General features: G+C 37.6%; 1 protein-coding gene across 12 annotated transcripts in view; it reads right to left on the bottom strand.

The window, feature by feature from the left end:
- Window positions 1–13884, bottom strand: part of ARL15 (ARF like GTPase 15) — a 216987-nt gene that overhangs the window by 17492 nt on the left and 185611 nt on the right. For 8 of the 12 annotated variants that reach the window (XM_083818307.1, XM_083818308.1, XM_083818313.1 and 5 more), the window contains one exon: window positions 8963–9051. The exons of 3 other annotated variants lie outside the window; for them this stretch is intronic. In XM_083818307.1, coding sequence (XP_083674433.1) covers window positions 8963–9051 — 89 coding nt within the window. Of the gene's footprint in view, window positions 1–8962; window positions 12126–13884 lie in introns of those variants that run through there. One more of the 12 variants, XM_083818312.1, reaches the window with a different exon arrangement.

The raw sequence follows: 13884 nt of genomic DNA, 5'->3' as shown, positions 1-13884 counted from the left end.
CAACAGGCACTCTTCCAAAACCAGAAGGGAGAGAAGAGGGTGACGCCACATCTCCCAGCTAACAACAGTTTATGGGATTAATTTTATTTTATTTAAACACTACAAATTGCAAGACTGTGTGGTACTGCAGTGATACAGGCAATGACTGTTCCTGATACAGATAAACCTGGAACATTTCGAGTCCTAGTTTGTACTTCCAGCTGGAGATATTCTGAATCAGGAAACTGTGGGGAGAAAAATTAGTAGAGGGACATCAAACAGAAGGAAAAAAAATTGCCTTCCCATACAATTGCTAGCATTAATATATTTTAGGAGCATGATCTAGGCCACCTTCCTGCAGGAGGAAGTTTTTGCAAAGAAGTGGAGGTCAAGCCTAGAGTGACATGGTTCACTGAATGACCGAATAGAGGTTTACATATTTCCTTTATGGCTGCTGGCACTGGTTTTGGCCTAGAAGCCTCTAATGAACAAAGAGAGCTCTGATCCCTTCTGGAACCATTCATATGTGATTAAGATCCAACAATACAGCACTTTGATCCACTGGGCTACAGAAGGATTGGATGTTTCCTGAAGGAGTCATTTTGGGTGAAAGGGGAGGAGAAGAAAAGAAGACAGGAGTTTTCCTGATCAGGTCAATCTCAGTGAGACTGCACTCTTCTCACATCCAATGAGAATTGTACTATCTTGAGGGATTTGAAGCTTTGGAAAGATGACAGATGACTGAGGTACTGAAAAGAGGAGTGGACTATGGTAACAGTATCTCCAGTACAAAGAATACATTTATCATTCTGAAAATGATGTTGAGATCCATTTTCAAGAGAAGAAAACTGAGTCAGCTATTCCAAATCATATTGCAACAAGCAAGGACATAAAAATGGACGTTCATTAAAGCAAGTTGAATAGCATCTTTTGCAGGTATGTTCAAACAGGTTGCAGTACCATAGTTACAAATACACACTTCCTCACTCCAGTATAGCGAAAACAGCAGGAGAGGTAAGGGTAGGTCTAAAAAAAAATCTCAGAAAATGAACACCTGGGTCCTTGTAAGTAATCTTTCTATCTTGACACCAATATACTTCATATAACACAAGAGAATTAAGGGCCTGTTTGAAGTTAGAAGAGTATGTACATGACACACCGTTTGGAGGAGTATTTACTTTTTTCAACAGACGTAAGTATTAAGCACAGGTGATGGATTCAGATCCACAGGAATGAACAGAGGCTGGAATGTCTAGACTACCAGGAAAGCATAACACAGGTGTGACAACTCTGCCCGACTATCACATTCCAATATTTTCAGTATAAACTAAGTAACTTCCATCATCTCTTGATATAAAAGCAGAAGAGGGAAAACATATTTGGCTTTGTCTACTACAAATGTCTACTCTTAATAATTTATTTTGGAAACTAACTCTCCTTTTCATATTTGGTTTGGATGCTTCCAAGTCCACCTGGGGATGCCTCAAGCTCACTGGCTATCCAGTACAACAGTTAATTTCAGAAAACACTTTAAATTCTCTGTCAATGGTTTAGCCAGGTTGGTCATATTTGAATGTTTTTTACATGTCTGTCCTACCTGACAGCAGGTAACTTTCTGCACAGGCGAAAAGCTTTGTATTTGTCATACAGACTTTAATATCTTGAATTCATTGTCAATGTGCATATACTATGATTCCTCACATCTAAATGAAGCAAAACATGCTGTTTTTCCTCAGATGATTTGAAAACCATCAGCAACGTAGAACCATGCTGACAGCCAACTACTAACAGCAGAAAAGTCAGGGTGAAAGCAAACAGAATCAACAAGGTGGCAAACTGAAAACTAAAATCCATTGTCACTGTTTACAATAAAAGGGTATTTGCTGCTAACCTTGTACTATAAAAGAGATTACAACCCACCGTAAGCTACTCAATTTCACAGAGTTCTAATATCAGTTGTACATTAAAAAAATCCTGAACTACTGTGTTTCCGTATACAAGTAAGGCAATTAAAACATATCTACTCCTGAAGGCAGGACCACAGTTAAAAAGATATGGAACAAGCATTTTGCACGAGTGTGTTAATTCAGTGTTGGCAAGGAGGTTTCCACTAATTCTAAAAAACACAGTTCAAAGGAGAAAGACGAGACTTGCTTTGGAAAACTAACCTACAGCTTTATGCTTAAGCTGCTTCCTAAGTACTGCTTCCAATTACAGTAATTATGGGGGTAAATAACTGTTTCAAAACAACATAGACTATCTCTGTCCCTGAGCAACCTTCACAGAGCAGATGATTTACAGCACAACAATATCAGAATTATCTACTAAACTTCAGTGGTAATAGCATGATAGCATGCATTCTGAAATGCCACTGCTTCATTTTTTATTTTTATTTTTTACCATAGTCATAACAGCTTTTCACCATTATATGATTAAATTGTGGTTTTGCTGATGGTTAGAGGTTAGTCAGATTTTTATTACTTCCAACAATCACTTCATCAGCATAATCCTGATACCACCATGTAGAAAAAGAATTTAAAATTAATACATTTGAAAACAAAGCAAAAAGCATAAGAAATTCATCATATACCTACCTGTATTAGGAATATGCTGAATTTCTGGTTAGCAAACAGTCTGTTTACCAAAATAAAATCAATCTCAAATTGATCATTTAATTTTCATCAACTGATCAAAAAATTATTAGAGCAAATTTGCTATTAAAAATCCATGTAATAGAGACAATTTATCAAATTCATTAGGCCAGCACAAATAGAATGTTTTTTGAAACTATAGAACCGTAGACAAGAAATTGGTCCCTCTGGACCAACTAGCAGTGGGTTGTTCTCTACAACTGATTTCCAAGTTAACAGATGGGAAAGATTCTGGACAGCAGTGCTCTCCCATGACGTTTAGGACACTGCAGTTCATTAAGTACTCTATGTTACTACTGCTAAGGGCAGAGTATTACCTGGCAGACCCAACCAACCTTCTCAGTGGACTCAGGTGCTGAGGTGATCAGACAAACCTCCGCTTTTATTGACTTCATTCAAAATTAACAATGAAGGCATAGATCGTAACGGCAGGTTAGCAGTTAGGCCAGCTGATAATTACTGTCAACCTGCAACAGGAACCAGGCACCCGAGTGGAGCCTGTGCTTCTGAAACTCATACTTTAGTCATGTATATCTCAGATGCTTGACAGAGCGCTAGTGTGACTGTGCATCTGCATCTTTAGGAGTGCTCCATTTTTCAGACTTGTCTGCAGTGCAAAAGCACCCCACATGTAATGATGTGACAATTAATTTTGAAATAATGCTGCTATATTCTGGCTTTTTGAAAGTCTGATTTGTTCTGTCCTAGTGACCAAGAGACCAATTTTTCAACATTAGCTTTCAAAGAACAAAAAAAAAAATGCACAGAGATGTTGTTGCTACATATGATAATTAAATAGCATGCAGACAATTGCTGTCTTGCATCTGTACAGTTATGCCCAGTTTCTTGATCAGGTTTTCCCAGAAAGCCTTGTTGCTTCCCTCCTGATTTAAGTTCAAAGTCAAAGATAAAGGATCACCTGCTTTACTGTGACTGTCCAGCTGGAGTAAAGGGGGCAATTTTATTTTATTTTTTTTAACATTCGCTGTCTATAAGCTTAGTCAGCTTCATTTGCTATGCAGACTTTACTGCACCAGTAGAATCATCCACATGGCTCTTGGAGAAAGGTGAACACTGCAGGACTAAGCCATCACAACTCATGGTGCCTGGAGAACCAGTTGCATATATCAAAAAGAAGTCAGATATGGATAGATGAAATGTAAGGAAAAAGGGCTAAGGGGACTACACAGTTGTGTTTTTATTTGTCTTTTAATTTTTCTCTTCACCTAATTCAGAAGAAAATAACATGGTAAACAAAAAAAAATCTGAAAAAAATAAAGTCTCTAAAATAGAGACCACAGGTGGCACGAACAGGAGAAAAAAACAGTGAAGGACAAAGGCAATGAGCAGTAAAAATAAATAAATAAATAAATAAATAAATGCTCCATTAGGAACATACCAAGATAGACAGAAAGACACAGAACTTAAAAGTAGAAAGAGTTTCAATCATTATTAGTTTTGTTTTTACTGCTAGTTGCAAAAGGTTGATAGCAGGTGCTGTTGTATCTGAAGCTTCCCTTAGAGCTACTTTTGCATCTCTGCTGCTTCCTAGTCATTTCAGAAGTCACCTGAAAGGTCTCATTCCCTAAAGCCTGTTTTGAGACACAAGCCAGACCTGCAAAAAAAAATATTTTTTGCAAATTGTACCAAGGTGTTAAAATAATACCATACTATTATTTCAGATCCACCTTAGCCTAAAAAAGGCTTTAAAGTGAGCAGAGACATTATTCATGCTAGATCAAGAATGCTGCTACCAATTGCAAATCACTATATTATTCATGCTACTTCAATAATACCACTACCAATTGCAAATCAACATCATGACAGGCCTTGAAAACATGGCTAATAAAACCATATAGCAACATTTACCATTGTCATACCCAATTACAGGATCTAATATTCAGCCAACAGCATATCTATAATCATATACCATAATCAAAAAGAAGGTAAAACATTCAAGGCATGGCTTCACTGACATTAAATTTCAGATCTTGGAATTTCTTTCTTTCTTTCTTTCTTTCTTTCTTTTTTTTTTTTAAACAAACAAACAAACAAAAACATAAGCAGAAAGCACTATGAGTTCAGCAAAATTGGTTTATTTGCTGCTACATTGCTTCCTTTGGTATTTAAGGGCCTATCTTCCTTTCATATTTCAGACTGCACTTAAGCAGGCATAAATCATCTCAGGAATGATACAAATTATGATAGAGACACAAGAGCATTCTCAAACAGAACTGTTGGATTCTACAAGGCTTTTGAAAGAATCCCATTTGACATTAGAGAGAGCAATGAAAGAAACATCATATATCCGTATGAACTAAAAAGTATTTTCCCAGTTTCACAGAAGGAAAACTGAAGTTTAAGATTAACATCTTCAAATTGGCAAGTTGCTTCACCAAGTGTTTGATTGTCAGCTGTGAGCAGTCCCACTCAGGTGAGTGCATACTTCTGACTGCAATGCATTTTTTCCAGTTCTTCCCTCCCATCCTCATTCCAAGCCTTTTGAAATAAGCTAGGCAATGGCTAGCCATAAGAGAAACAAAACTTCTTTTTAGGAACTGACACCAGCTCAGACTTGTTCTTGTTTTCTGAGTCTGTGCCTTGGAGAAGTTCAGGAAACTTGTCATTTCTACACAGAAATAATCTCCTCCATAAAGAACCTAAAATAGATTCAGTTATGAATTGACCCTGGCAGCACCTGTATCTGCCACATCTTGTGACACCAGAAAAGGAATGAGATAGCTGAGTTGGTAAGGACCTGTGACTATTTCTTGGCTTTCTTTATGCCTTTTTTTGGGAAAATATCGGGAATTATAAGGGCTTATCATCTAGCTATTCAGTAAATTCCTTGTAAAGGAGTGAATACATCCAGACTCAGTTAACTTGCCAAGTTAGACTGACAAGGGAGGTAACAACAGAAAAAGGATGTAGAAGGCTGGCTTGTTCCTAAGACAAACATAACCTGTCTCTCTTTAGATCAAATAGTGGGAAGCATTAAATTACAATAATTTGGAATTATGGAAATTTAGAATTTTTGACTCTTTTCCCCGATATATATTGAATTATATCAGTTATAAACAAAATACTCCTTCTTATCTATGTCTCTCAACTTCTTCACACCTCTGTGACATACAGAGTGATAATTTTCTTTTCTCTTCCAGATCAGATTGAATATGGAAATTTCAAGGGAGTTAAAATAGAGTAAGACCAAATTTATACAAATGATGTTTTGTTGGCAAATATATTTCTTATTCTCATGGGTAAGTTTAATATAAAGAACTGCAATGTGGTGAACAAATTTTGTCCTATTACCCCACATTTACAGCTGTGTTAGGAGTCACATTGCTATTTATTTGCCACACCAATAGCTATTCAAAGCATAGCTGAAACTTCTCCTTGGCACAGGGCCAGGAAGACAAGATACTAAAACCTATTAACAGTGCATCATGACTGTGAATTAAAGAATCCTGTGGAACCATAAACTGTCTACAAAGAAAATGAGAAAAATAATAAAATTTGATCAGAGGGTTAATATATTTTTATTAGTGCCTGGCAGCAGACTAGTAATAGACCATTTAAATGTGTACAACAATATAACTGACTCGTGTCAGATGCATAGCGGTGAAAAAGTCTGCAGACAGTCAAGTATTTATAGCTAATAAAAAAAAAAAAAAAAAAAAAGAACCTGACTAGACTTAACATAGTTTTTCTCTGTACTTCCCAAGTTGATATTCTCTGAAATCTGGAGATTTTCTAAAGGAATCAAAACATTGCAGAATGCTTCCAGGCTATCAATGACAATAATTAAATAGCAAACGCTACTGGGAAACTGGAATTCTCAAGTCCCAAACTATCTACAAAGCTCAAAACGCAACCCCCGACCCTCCCCAGACTCTGTCTAAACAAGGTAAAAATAGCTGTTCCTTGCATAGAAATTTGCCCTGTCCACGAGATGAATGCTGTAAGTGAGAGCTATGACTCTGTAAGCTATGTCAGTGGCTGCGAAAAGTAATACTTCTAAGTATGTCTGGACCATTAGTCAAGAATATTATAGCAAGTTTCAGGAATAAAATTACTACTTTTTTCATAACATGTTATAAAATGAGTATAGAGTATCTTGTAAGTTTTATACTTCCTCAAACACTTCAGTACTGAGAAGTCAGATTTTATGGATGTAGAAAATCTTGTATTTAAATACGGGAAAAAATCAAGGATGTTTTAGGTCCAGGCTCTTTTTCTGGCTTTCCCATTTACCTTTTGTGATATTAAAAAGCTAATATTAATTCATTTTAGCTATTAATGCATTTGAGAAGCTCGTAGACAAAGAGTTTATGAAAATAGCTGAAAATTCTCCAAATAAATACAAACAGAATGTCAGAACATTCGTTGAGTATTGGAAACATTGACACTAAGTTTTTGTTGTCCACCTCCCCCACCAAAGTGGTCTTACTGTTTACTTGTTAAGATATTTATATATACTTATACAGAATTTAAAGATAGAAAGGCAAAAAATCAAAGAAAAATGAGAAAATAAACATGGCCTGTTTACCCCTCTTCATCCCTTTCCTCTCCCCCTCAACCAAGTGCCTGTCCTGTGCTTACCTTGCTCTGATCTTTCAAATCCACCCAACTGGACAAGAACCATCTGCTGCAGCACTGCAGCCCACAAGAACAGGAATAGCATGGAGAACCATAGCATCACTTAGCCCACAGGCTGTTTTTTCACGACTGCTGAAAACGTGTCCAAGAGCCAGGTCATACTGCCTTCCATCTCCCACAGAACAGATTGTGGTGACTCAGGATCCTTATGGGTCAAAAGAAGTCAGCCGGGCCAACCTGCTTCTTTCATACACAGAATCAATGCACCCATCTTCAGGCCACTCTGCAAATCCTACTTTCAAAGCATTTAAGTATGTTCTGATAGGCAGCTATGAAAAACAAATGCTTTTTAGCAGCCCAAAATGAAACTTTGGGATGTTCAATGAAAACAGATGTTAATTCAGTTTAACTATGGACAACTGGGAAAGAGTAATGTTTTCTGTTAATGTTTCTTTAAATGATGCTTCATCAAGCTACACTAAACAAACCAGTCGTATCACATAAACATATTTTCTTTGCATTTCTTGAGTACTTCTTAAAACAAATATATTTCCAAAACCTGGAGTTCTAGCACCTTGCTGTGCTAAAGCATTGATTATTTAGCAAGTTGATCAAGTAATTCTAGGTCAGAAAAGCATCCACATATTTATGTTGACCTCACAAGCAGATAATAAGAATGATACAGATAACAGGAGTGGTAACTGCTAGACAACATCTTTAAATAATGAAAATGAATAGACTCCAAAGCAGAAGAACTTAAATGAAATTACAACGTATGCTTCCTTTTTGTTTCCTACTTACTATGTAGTAGAAATTATTGACAACTAGCAAAAGAATATTGCAAAAAAGATGCCTATATACTGAACTTCCCTTATGCTCTCCTCATCCTCTACCTAAATACACACATAAAGACAACACTGAAATCAACCGAACAGTAAAAAAAGCCTAACAACTCCCCAAATATTTTCAAAACCATTTTCTTGAAAAAGAGCTAGGTACCAGCTGAAGTTGACAGAGATACTTTGCTATTGATATTTTACACAGAAGGAACTTAGATATGAAATATTCACATAGAAAGACAGCTGTAAGAAGCGAGTAAAATAACTGTGCCTTTCTCTTTGGTGTTCTTTATGTTCTATAACTTAAGAGGTTCACCACAGCCTCCATCTGCTACTGTTCTAACCATGGGAGTATCGAAAATGCATCCAGAGCATCTGATATAAAGCAATACCATGAACATGTAAGTAGTCTCACAAACATGGTTTATTTTTGCAATTAAAAATATGACCAACAGTTGCATTAAAACTTTAATTGTATTACAGTTCATATATTAAGACAAGTTGGAGATACATGCATTGAAGTACAGGAGCATAAAAATGTTTTGTTGCTCTACTTTCAAAACTATTTTAAAAGCCAGTAAGAAATTTTGGAACACCAGAGCAAGGCAGCAACAACCAAATTTATTTCAATAAAACATCACTGATGTTAACTGTAGAATCAGAAAAAGAAGGCTAGAAAAACAAACAAACAAACAAACAAGGGCACTATTTCCTTGAGAGTTAGCAAAGTCTGCTAAATGACTGAAGGAAAGTGACCAGTTGCATCAAGGAAAAACAATCAATAAGAGTCTGGGAAGACACTGTACAACTCCATAGCAAATGACAAATTACTGTTAGCGGTGCTTTTTAACTCTTAAACGGGATTCCAGCATTGCCAAACACAGAAGTACTTACAGAAACTCTGAAAGTTGCTGGCTGTTAGTCAGTCTTTTGCTGTTGACAGGTGTTTCCTTAAAAGCAATACCATAAAGCTGATCTGTAAACTAAGAAAAACAAGATGAAGACTTGAAGCATTGCTAGCTGACCTGAACATGAGGTCAGGAAATATGGGAAAAACTCTTTGTCTGGTACAGTGGAGGTCATATCTCAGAGAACAAAGTTCTTGCTCCGATGTAGAGGATTGTTTTTCCTTTAACACTGCAAGGTACCTGGCTGTCGAACTACAGCAGTCTTCCTATTTCAAAGGTAAAAATGCTTTGGTGCTAACGGTGACAGAAGTTTAATAACTGCATTTACAAATGAGATAAACAGCACAGGTCACAAAGTGAGAAACTTTCAGGTAATGGGCGCCAAGCAAGACATTAGTGTTACTAATCTGTTGGCTGCAACCAGTGGCTATTCCTGTTTCTCCTGCTAGGGATAAGGGTCCTTGTCCACCCTAGGACTACTGAGGAACACAGGAAGGAAGAGTACAACACAGCCAGCAGAATGAAACTGGACAGTGACTGTGGTGCCCAAGCAACTATTTCCGCATATTGGCCTTCCATGACTTTCTGCAGTCACATAACTCATGCTCAGAGGAGTTTATTTTCTCTTTTGAAGGCCCGAAGTAAAAACTCCAAAAAAAAGAGTACTGAGTCTCTTTCACTCTTCTTCACTTGTTCTTTTTCTCTTTTTCACATCAGCTACCATAAGTTGCTGTAAAAATGAAGGAAGAGTTTTTCACAGACTGCGTCCTCCCTTTCTCCCTCTGAGAGCAGCTGCAAGTTCCACTGCAACCATTCATTCAGGAAGCTCTGCCGGGTTAGGCTTGCTTACAAACTCCTTGTGCAATGACAAAATGGCTGAGTGCAAGAGCTCCTAGCTGAGGAGGGAGAGCTTTCACATGAAAAGAAAGAAATGTCTACCTGAAAAGACTGGGATTTTCTGATGGGAATATCCCGATGGAAACTCTCCCAAATCTCATTATGTGAGACTTTTTTTTTTTTTATTAAGAGTTCAGTTAACTTGTATTTTTTGTTTGTTTGTTTCCTTGTTTGGTTGTTTTTTTTGGTTTGTTTGTTTGTTTTGTATGGAAAAGAAACAGATAAACATACAAAGAAACTATGGAAAGAGTACCACCTGTGAAATGAACAAAGCAACTATCTTAAAAAACTGTGCTACAGACATGAAAGCCAAAATTTCATACTTATGCCGAGCTCCAGACATTAATTGTCTGATTTGTCAAAGTTGTTAGCATTTTATAGCACTTTCCAGATTCAAACAAAGTGCCTATATGGAGTCTTTGATTGGCAACATTTAACATGAAAAAGTTCTCTCCAGTTGGGTATCAAGAAAAGAGAACTGGAAAAACACAGAATAAAGAACCACAAAAGCAAAACAAAACATCAGATTTCACAGATTTATTAAGCATTAAACAAAGATTCTACAGCAAAACACTCAAATAGAGAAGCATTAGTTCACTTTAACCATATTCTTTGTGCTCTGCCTCACACATCCTTGCTTCTCCTTCCTCCAAAGATCTTACATTTCCCATTACACCAAGGAGCATCAGCAAAGACCAGGATTAAATAAAACACTATGTAAAATTCCCACATTCAGTATGACTTCTAAGCACATACTGAATTTCAAGTATTTAAACAGTCCTATAGAAGAGTTCAGCTGAAAAAGTCCTATAAAAATCATCAAGTCTGACCTCCTGACCACTTCAGGGCTATCTAGAAGTTAAAGCATATTGGTGCCCCTTGAACACTGACAGGCATGGGGCATCAGCCACCTCTCTTGGAAGCCTGTTCCAGTGTTTGACCACCCTCACAGTAAAGAAATTTTTCATAATATCCAGTCTGCACCTCTCCTGGTGTAGCTTTGTGCCATTCTGTAGCATCCTGCCATCAGTTCCCAGGGAGCAGAGACCAGCACCTCCCTCTCCACCTCCCCTCCTCAGGAAGTCGCAGCGAGCAATGAGGCTGTTACTGAGCTTCCTCTTCTCCATACTGGACAACCCAAGTGTCCTCAGCCTCTCCTCACAGGACATGCCTTCCAGCCCTGTTAACGCGTTTGTTGCCCTCCCCTGGATGCTTTCAAGGACCCTGTCATCCTCACTATATTGTGGAGCCCAGAGCTGCACACCATATTCAAAGTGAGGCCACGCCAGCACCAAATACACTGGGAGGATCACCTCTTCTGACCGGCGGGCTATACTGTGGTTAACGAACCCCAAAATGCAATTTGCCCCCCTTGTCTGCCAGGGCATGCTGCTGGCTCACATGGAGCCTGCTGTTGACCAGTACCTGCGGATCCCTTTCCGCTGAGCTGCTCCCCAGCCACTTGTCTCCCACATTGTGCCTGTGTCCGACATTCAGGGTATCTATGTCCCTCTACAATGGATCTCTCATCCCTCCAGACAGCCAACAGCACTTCCTAGTTTAGTACCATCACCAAAACTGATGATGATGTATTCAGTTGCTGCATCCAGATTATCGATAAAAATGAACAGGACTGGCCCTAGAATTGAGCCTGGGCAACACTGACAGTGATGGGCCACCAACCAGATGTAGCCCCACTCACTACAACTCTTTGAGCTCTGCTGTTGAACCAGTTTATCACCCAGCATAGAGTAAACCTGCTTATCTCATGGTTGTCCAGAAGAATGCTGTGAGGGACAGTATCAAAGGCCTTACTAAAACTCAGAAGGATTACGTCCACCACCTTCCCTTCATCCACCAAGAGGGTGACCTTATCACAGAAGGAGATCAAATTACTAACTATTGAGTGTTTAAAAACACGTTGAAGAGCTTTACGGAACAGAGGTAGGACCATTATCATTTATGGGACCATTATCATTTCTAAAAAGAGCTTTATTGTATCAAACTTAAAATGGAAGGAAGAATCATCATCCATTTAAGGCATCTCCTCACAGGACATGCCTTAAGAAATATAAACTGCTGCTTCCTGAAAGAATCCTTATTGAATCTTGCTCTTTTCCCTTGTCCCACAAGTATCTGCATGCACTGGCCTCCTGACAGCCCATTTTTTGCCCTCCATGTTTGGTATTAAGTTCCATGAAGAATGTCTTTCACAGACACTGCAGAAGAAGCTGCAGAAGGAAGGTGATATCCTGGAATGTCAAAAGCACAATGTCATGATTGATACATTTCACAAATATGTAATGCCAAAAATTATCAGCAATGAATTTAGGCCAGTTTATTCAAATGAGATCCCTACAGTTAGGTTCCTAAACCAGATCCTTGAGCACTGGCCAGTTTTCAGAGGTGTTGAGAACTTGCAAAGATTAGGGTTTCAGGACTTCAACATCACTGAAACATCACGCCATTTGTTAAAGTGCCTAAATATAAATTATGTAACATAACTTTAGGCTAGACCGACAAATGCTTTGTTTTAATATTTTTATGATAATAAAATTCATATGTGAGTACTTTATTCCAATGGAATGGCTAACAGGAGTATCCAAAACGATGCATCGACTTCCCATTTTATAGCAGTACACTGCCCCAACACTGTATCTACCTGAAACCAAATTTCAGTATCTAGAAAGCTACTTTCAAAAGTATTTTGTTGATCTTGGATACAGTTAATTTTCAACATGGAAAACAGAAAAAAAAGTACTGACATTCTTTGTTGTACACGATTTTGAATAATTTTTTCCTCTCTCAATTGAGTTTTTTTGGAAATATGATTGTAAATCATTCAGACAAAGAAAACATTTCCATAGATGGCCAAATCACCCCAGAGATGAAATGCATCCACACAAAAACTAAAAATAAAACAGGAATTATGCATCCAACTAACGTAAGTGTTATCTATTACAAAGAGCAAAAAGAATGCAGCTTACAGTGAACACAAACCATAGCATGCTTGAAAGGGAGACTACACCATCCTACATGCTACCAACTGATAACGTAAGAGCAATGGCTGTAACTACAAAACATGATTATACAGAACCCCCCTAGACACATGTCCACGCAAGACTTCACTACAACTAGTCACTGTCATTTGCGTTGATGCAAAACATTAGCAGAGAAGCAGACCATGACTGATAGAAATTCGCCAGAAGCGTAAGCCCTCTCTCCCACATACCAGCAAGATCCTATCTAGTATACTCCTGGAAGCCACGTACACAGGGCAGAACCTTAGCACAGGTTCCAAAAAGCAAATCAACTATTTTTGAAATTAATTTATTGAACAATCAGTAGCTGTAGAATGAATGTCTATGGAACAGGAAAACTATTCTTAACGTGGCAATACTGACCATCAAAAATCATCCACCAACAATCATCTGTTCCTAATGCAATATCAGGGTGAATCTGTAATCACATTACGTGGCAGCTGAATGATAGGTAATAGAGGTGAGAAAAATCCCCCCTTAAAAACAGTATTAATGGAGCTAATGTATGTATGTTTTCCCATGTTTTTTCTATGCATTTATCTACATACTCAAAAGATAAACTATTACTTTAGATTAGATTATTATTTTTAATCCTTTATACAGATATACACATCTATCTGCATAAAAACAGCTTCTCATGGAGTTAAGAGGGAAAATTTTCTCCCTCCCACAATTCAAATGTCACATTATACATAATACCAATTTACACACATCTATAGAGAAATAAATGACTTCATATACTGTTGTATCAGAAGACACCTGGAATGTTTGCAATATTTCTAATAAATTGCCAATTTTAGGATAGCCCACATACTTGAACATTTGCTTCCCTTCCATCTGCCAAAAAAAATGTAATATGATGAATTTTTGGTGCCTAGCATTATTTCTTGATTCTTATTTGTAACTGGAATTAACAAACCTTTTTTTGAAGACAAAACGCACTTTAAAATACAGAGTTTTGGAGTGAAGT

Source organism: Anser anser (genome assembly GCF_964211835.1).
Source record: "Anser anser genome assembly, chromosome: Z".
NCBI lineage: Eukaryota > Metazoa > Chordata > Aves > Anseriformes > Anatidae > Anser > Anser anser.
This window is presented reverse-complemented; position numbering and strand designations above follow the sequence as displayed.